Here is a 7,617-nt window from a genome sequence, read left to right as displayed (position 1 = left end):
TGGCAAGTTCAGTTGCATGTTCAACAGCGATTTTCAAAGCAGCAACCTCGGCGGTGAACACAGATGCTATATTCGGTAGTTTGAAAGAAAAGTTTCCAGTCGGTGTGACAATCCTGAAGCCCACTCCCTCGCTGTTTTTGGAACCGTCTGTGTAAAGCTTTGAGTGAACACTGAACTGTGCAATATGCTCGTTGTACGTAGCTTGTGCTTTCCATGCTGGATCACTAGCTTTCAATTTGTGTTTTATACTCCAATCTATTTTCGGTTTCGGCACAAACCAATCACGATCGCTAACTCGATGACAACGTAAAACTGGTGGGAGGGTATTCCCAGTAACCTCATTTAACAATCGGTTGGCAGAGGCAGCGATATCGACTTGATTAGGAGTATACTGGTTTCTACTTCGATGCTCGAGATAATGAACGGCTCTATTCGCAATGATTTTGGTCAGAATCATCTTGAAGGGTAAAACTTAAACTTCAGCACATACAGAAAGAATAGGGGTACTCGGTAAGAGCCCTGAAGCAATACGAATCGATTTGTTGTAAAGAGGGCCAAATTGTTGAATTAACGTTTCGTCTACTCTGCAGGTCAGTTCAATACCATATGTTAATTTGCTAGTGACCAAACTGTTGGCAATATTTAGAATAGTTTTCCTGTTATTAACAGAATGATTACTACCCAGTATTTTGATCAATTTGATACTGGACTGAATGTCGTTTCTAATTCGTTGGAAGTATGGTACATAAGATAGGTTTCGATCCAAGGTAACTCCTAAAACTTTAATAGTTTTATGGTAAGGAATTTGTTTACCTTCAACAGTTACAGTTCGCGACCATGGTACATGTCTATGACTACAGATATGCGTCTGTTACCACAGTTTACTCAGCCGGTGGACGGCAGAGTAAAAAGAGCAACAGGGCATATAGTCGCAGTTACTGGGAAAATATTTTGGGCGGAAGTGATAACGTTATTATCATCGCGGTCTTATCCAAAAGTAATTTGAAAAGCTCATATTAAATCTCTGATTTCTATAAAATTTCCGAAAAACGTTGTGGATAAAGATATTAAAAGTAAACAGAAGTAGATTGCAGGATACTGCGTGTGAAATCGACCTATGTGGTAACAAACATTTATAACATATCATACTAGGTCACAAATCAGCAGTAGAAGGGCAAATCAATTCGTCGCGCCGCCTACTAAATGGTTTGAAGCCTATGCAGTACAATCCTCGCAATCGAAAGTGTTTTGAAGAGCTCGTATTATCAGGGGCTTTCAAGCAAATTACCTATATCTTACAACAACAACGATCAATAACTTCTTAAAACCATCGGTCGGTCTGGTGAGGCGTGAAGTTCAAAATCAGAGGCATAAAATAAGTACTAGCAAATTGTAAGTACGATTAGTAAAATGAAACCAATTGTGAACTCATTTGTAATTAAAAATATACAATTTCAGTTTGAGCTGCTATACTGCTACGAAAACACTAGTACTTAGTCCATTCCGATCCCCAACAAACTCAAAAATTTGCTAACGGATCATGGCTACAGTATCGGACTCGGATCAATCGTTGGATTTAACCCTCACCCCATGCGCCCTCTGCAACCAAGTTTCGGAAGAAAATGAAGGTATGGTTCACTGTGATTCTTGTAAAGGCTGGTTCCACTACCGTTGCGTCGGAGTGTCTGACGATGTCAAGAAGGAGAAAATGTGGTTCTGTAGCGCGGTAGCGTGTCAACAAGCTTATTCTGAGTACCTGAAAAAACAAGAGGTTGCAGCGAAAAGGAAGAAAACGAAAAAGGATGATGTATCAGCTAAATCGGACAGCATCGCTCACACACTTGAAAATCGGATGAAGGAACTTGAACGACAAGAAAAGGCTAAGGATGATGAGCTGGAAATTGAAACAGCTTTGCGGGTGCGAAAATTAGCTCTGCAAAAGGCTCGTCGTATGAAGCAGCTTGCAATCGAAAATGATTTAAGGAAAATGGAATTGGAGCAGGAAGAAGAACTAAACGCCAAGGCCTTGAAAGAAAAAGAAGATCATTTAGCAAAATTGGAAGAAATGCGCGCATCATTTTCGTCGAAACTAACTGTAGTTCAAGGCAAAATTGATAGACTGAATGATAGTTTGCACGAAAGTAAGGATGGAATGAAACACAAAGCGCAGAAACTAAAGCTTGAGAAAAAACCCAAGGCGCGTGCAAAATTTGATCAACAAAATAGCGATACTGAATGGACTTCATTCGGGGATTCTAATTGTACTGATTCTTTAAGTGAGAGCAGCGATACAGATATTTCTACCGAAATCGAAAAGGAGTCGAAGGACAGGAAACATGACAAGTCCAACGGGCTGGGGCCCCAACCCTCTCAGGCACAATTGACGGCCAGAAGCGGAATTAGTCGGAAGTTACCTATATTCACAGGAAAAGCGGAAGAATGGCCGCTGTTTATAAGCAGTTTTAAGTCATCTACCATAGCTTGCGGCTACACTGAGGTAGAAAACTTGGTGCGTTTACAAGAAAGTATACAAGGAGACGCGCTCGAAAATGTTCGTGGTCAACTTTTATTTCCCAAGTCGGTCCCAAAGGCGATTAAAAAGCTGCGTCAACTGTATGGGCGTCCAGAACAGCTTCTTCGATTCTATTTAGACAAAGTTCGGCAATTGGAATCTCCTAAGGCTGACAAATTACATACGTATATTCCCTTCGGTAATGCCGTTGAGCAATTATGTGAGCACTTGGAAGCCGCAGAATTGAAAGAACACTTGTTGAATCCGATTCTTATTCAAGACCTTGTCGACAAGCTTCCTGCGAGTGACAAACGGGAGTGGGTGCGTTATAAAAAACGAAAACACAGCGCAGACCTACGCGTTTTCAGTAAATTCCTGTCCCGAATTGTAGATGAAGCATGCGAAGCTAGTGTTTCATTTCATTCCAAAGCCGATTCCAAGATTTCCGGTAACGCGAGGAATAAGGAGAGACTATTCAGTCATGATATAGCTCAAGAAGAGGAACCTTGTGAACTGCCAACTAGTGATCCGCCAGCGCGCGATCAGTCGACCACCAACCTGAAACCGTGCAAAGTATGCAAAAGCTCAAATCACCGTCTTCGTGACTGTCAAGAGTTTAAAGAGATGAGTGTTTTACAACGATTGGAATTAGTAGAAAAGTGGAAACTATGTCATGTATGCCTGAACGATCACGGGAAATCATGGTGCAGATTCAAAATTAGATGTGATATCGGAGACTGTCGAGAACGCCACAACCCGCTGTTACATAAATCAGTTCGTAGAGTCGTCATGAATACACATTTCCGTTCAAACTCTTCAATTCTATTCCGCGTCATTCCGGTCGTTTTACACTATGGTCGAAAATCAATAAAAACAACAGCCTTTCTAGACGATGGATCGTCTGCAACACTGGTCGAGCAGTCACTAGCGGACGAGCTAGGAGTTGTCGGTCAAAAGGAGCCTCTTACCATTACTTGGACAGCTGATGTGTCACGCGTCGAAGAAAATTCGATGCGGATGAATCTTAAAATATCGTCTTGTGATGATAATGAGCTTTGGTGTTTAAATGGTACTCGCACAGTGGGAGAGTTGAAACTACCAAAACAATCCATGTGTTTCGAAGATCTGACTGAAAAACATGCTCATCTCCGTGGTTTACCCATTCAATCCTACAGCGGAACCTGTCCGGGTTTGCTCATAGGGCTAAATAATTTGCATCTAATGGCTCCACTGGAAACAAAAATGGGTGGCATAGGAGATCCTATCGCTGTTCGATCTAAGCTTGGTTGGGCAATTTACGGTCCGGTTGGTAAGCAACATATTTATGGCGATTCCGAATTTTTTGGCGTTCACGTGGAAGTGAGCAACGAAGAGCTGCATGACCTCATAAAATTACAATATACCATAGAGGAAGCTACTGTGCCGGTTGTGCGAGAATCTCCAGAGGATGTACGAGCTAGACAAATTCTCGAGAGTACCACTATTCGAGTTGGTGACAGGTTCGAAACGGGCCTGTTGTGGAAGACGGACGACCCGAAATTTCCTGACAACTATCATATGGCGGCACGGCGAGCAAAACAGTTGGAACATCGCTTGCTAAAAACTCCTGATCTGTTCGCAAATGTTTGTCAGCAGATAAAAGAGTATCAGGAAAAGGGCTACGCTCATGAGGCGTCATCTGAAGAATTATCTTCATCGTCGCCGAACAAGTCCTGGTATCTTCCGCTAAATGTGGTCCTGAACCCTAAGAAACCAGGAAAAGTACGCCTAGTGTGGGACGCAGCTGCAACCGTATCCGGAATATCTTTAAATTCACAACTACTCAAAGGTCCAGACATGTTAGTGTCTTTACCAGCTGTCATAAACAGATTTCGAGAACGTCGAATCGCGTTTGGTGCGGACATACGCGAAATGTACCACCAACTACAAATTCGGAAACAAGATCGACAGGCCCAGCGTTTTCTGTTTCGAGCCGATCCGAATAAACGGTTCAAAACTTTTATCATGGACGTCGCGACCTTTGGCTCCACTTGCTCGCCTTGCTCAGCCCAGTTTGTTAAAAATCGCAATGCTGAAGAGTTTGTCAAACAATACCCCGAAGCAGTGGCAGCCATAACCGGTAACCACTACGTGGATGACTACTACGACAGCGCTGATACCGAAGATCAGGCAGTAGAGCGAGCATTGCAAGTGAAGTATATCCATTCAAAGGGAGGATTCGAGCTTCGGAACTGGGTGTCAAACACCCATGAAGTTCTTAAACGCGTGGGAGAACCAAAAGCTGAGCAGATTGTCCATTTCAACCAAGATAAAGCTTCTGATACTGAACGTGTCTTAGGAATCATATGGGATCCAGAAGAAGATGTTTTCTCCTTTTCCACTGACCATCGAGAAGACATCAAAGAGTATCTGGAGAACATTAAAAAACCGACAAAACGAGTAGTATTGAGTTGCGTGATGGGATTTTTCGATCCGTTGGGACTTCTGGCGCCATTCACCGTACATGGCAAAACGCTGATCCAGGACCTTTGGCGTAGTGGATGCGACTGGGATCAGGAATTAAGCAGTGAATGTTTTGGAACGTGGAAGCGATGGATTGATCTTCTTCCTCTGGTGAGAACTATCCGCATTCCCAGATGTTACCTTGGTCAAATTCATTCAAACGATGTCACGTCATTGGATCTTCACGTTTTTACTGACGCTAGCGAAACCGCATACGGATGTGTTGCATACTTCAGGGTTACATGGGCAGGAGGAATCAAATGTTCTCTTGTTATGGCGAAATCAAAGGTTGCACCGTTGAAGCAACAGTCGATACCTCGTTTGGAATTGATGGCAGCGGTACTTGGAGCAAAAATGCATCAGATAATCAAACAAAATCACAGTTTCACCATTCATAAATGCTATTTCTGGACAGATTCACAGACAACACTCAGCTGGATACGATCTGACCAACATAGGTTTAAAACATTCGTTGCGTTCCGGATAGGCGAAATTCAAGAATCGACTAATATTTCTGCTTGGCACTGGGTACCCAGTAAACAGAACATAGCGGATGCCCTGACGAAGTGGGGACAAGGACCTCCACTTGATTCGAAGAGCGCCTGGTTTAATGGCCCGGAATTTCTCTACGAACCTGCTGATCAGTGGCCGAAACAAGAATGTTCTACGGATGTTGTGGAGGATGAATTGAAATCAGTTTATGTATTAGTACACGAAGCGAGTTCAACGAAGAAGGTGGTAATGGTTGATGACATATCAACGTGGAAACGCGTACTCCGCATTACAGCTACAGTTTATCGATTTATATGTAACATCAAAAGAAAGAGGGAAGGTCTACCTATGTTGGTCTCAAAGGCTACCGAAAATCAAGCAAAAATGCTTAAAGCTAAGTTGAAAACCAACCAGTGTCCGTTGCAAAGGGAAGAATTGATCAAAGCAGAAACAATCCTTTGGCAACAAGCTCAATACGAGGCGTTTCCAAATGAAGTTCGAATACTAAAGAATAATTTAAAACGAAAGGAAAATGAGTCCCTGCAGCAACTGGAGAAGTCCAGTGTGTTGTATAGGTTGACTCCAGTGATCGATGACAACGGTGTCATGCGCATGGGCGGTAGAATGGAGCAAGCCGAGCACATTCCCTTTGACACCAAGTTCCCTATTATATTGCCGAAAGATAATTTAATAACCACCAGACTATTACAGTTTTTCCACGAGAAGTGTGGACACGGGAATAAAGAAACTGTTTACAACGAAGTCTGCCAAAAATTTTGGATTCCTAAGTTGCGAGTGGCTATTCAACATATCATGCGCGAATGTATGTGGTGCAAAGTCTATCGATGCAAGCCAGAAATACCTCGAATGGCTCCACTTCCGGTCCAACGACTCTCAGCAAAGCTTGGTCCCTTTAGTTCAGTGGGGATAGATTATCTTGGTCCTTTGGAAGTTACTGTTGGCCGACGCAAAGAAAAAAGATGGGTTGCCGTATTCACATGTTTGGCGGTGCGAGCAGTACATATGGAGATCATCTACAGTTTATCGACCCAATCATGTTTAATGGCTATTCGAAGATTCATCAGCAAGCGTGGAACACCCGAGGAGATATTTTCGGATAATGGTACCAACTTTTTGGGAAGCTGGAATCAGATGCTGAAGTCGATCGATTACGAATGTGCTGAGAAAGTGACCAGTCCTAAAACAAAATGGCATTTCATACCACCGGGCACCCCTCATATGGGAGGAGCATGGGAGAGGATGGTCCGGTCGGTGAAGGAAGCTCTGAAGGCGTTTAGTGACGGACGAAAGTTGACGGACGAAATCTTAATTACAGCGCTATCGGAGGCGGAAGATCTGATCAACTTTCGACCCCTTACATACAAATCGCAGGAAACAACGGGCTCGGAAGCGCTCACTCCCAATCATTTTCTTCGTGTTGTGAAACCTATTGATATGGAAGGAGACGAAGTTGAGGTGGCAGATGCTTTACGAGACATCTACAAGAGATCCTTGTATTTGGCAGATCAACTATGGCAGAGATGGTACAAAGAGTATTTACCGACTATCAACAAAAGAACCAAATGGTTTGAAGAACGTCGAACACTGAAGAAGGACGATTTGGTGTTTATAGTCAACGGAAAAAACAAAAAGCACTGGATCCGAGGAATAGTCGAGGAAATTTTCGCGGCTCCAGATGGAAGAGTACGACAAGCTCTAGTCAGAACAAACGTCGGGGTTCATCGGAAATCCGTAGCAAATTTGGCTGTTCTAGGAGTAAATCCGAATGTTATGTAGGAGTACCGGAGTTTACGGGCTGGGGAACTGTTACCACAGTTTACTCAGCCGGTGGACGGCAGAGTAAAAAGAGCAACAGGGCATATAGTCGCAGTTACTGGGAAAATATTTTGGGCGGAAGTGATAACGTTATTATCATCGCGGTCTTATCCAAAAGTAATTTGAAAAGCTCATATTAAATCTCTGATTTCTATAAAATTTCCGAAAAACGTTGTGGATAAAGATATTAAAAGTAAACAGAAGTAGATTGCAGGATACTGCGTGTGAAATCGACCTATGTGGTAACAAACATTTATAACATATCATACTAGGTC

General features: G+C 43.0%; 1 protein-coding gene across 1 annotated transcript; it reads left to right on the top strand.

Annotated features, from left to right (window-relative positions):
• The first annotated feature begins 1,540 nt into the window (after nt 1-1,540).
• Nucleotides 1,541-7,303, top strand: LOC129743506 (uncharacterized). Its single transcript, XM_055735538.1, has one exon. The coding sequence runs from the start codon at nt 1,541-1,543 to the stop codon at nt 7,301-7,303; it is 5,763 nt and encodes a 1,920-aa protein (XP_055591513.1).
• The last annotated feature ends 314 nt before the right edge of the window (nt 7,304-7,617 follow it).

The sequence above is a fragment of the Uranotaenia lowii genome, chromosome 2 (genome assembly GCF_029784155.1).
Source record: "Uranotaenia lowii strain MFRU-FL chromosome 2, ASM2978415v1, whole genome shotgun sequence".
In the NCBI taxonomy this organism is placed as follows: domain Eukaryota; kingdom Metazoa; phylum Arthropoda; class Insecta; order Diptera; family Culicidae; genus Uranotaenia; species Uranotaenia lowii.
This window is presented reverse-complemented; position numbering and strand designations above follow the sequence as displayed.

Bases quoted from the DNA above. Each gene is read 5' to 3' on its own strand.
- LOC129743506 (XM_055735538.1), top strand. From the start codon at position 1,541: ATGGCTACAGTATCGGACTCGGATCAATCGTTGGATTTAACCCTCACC.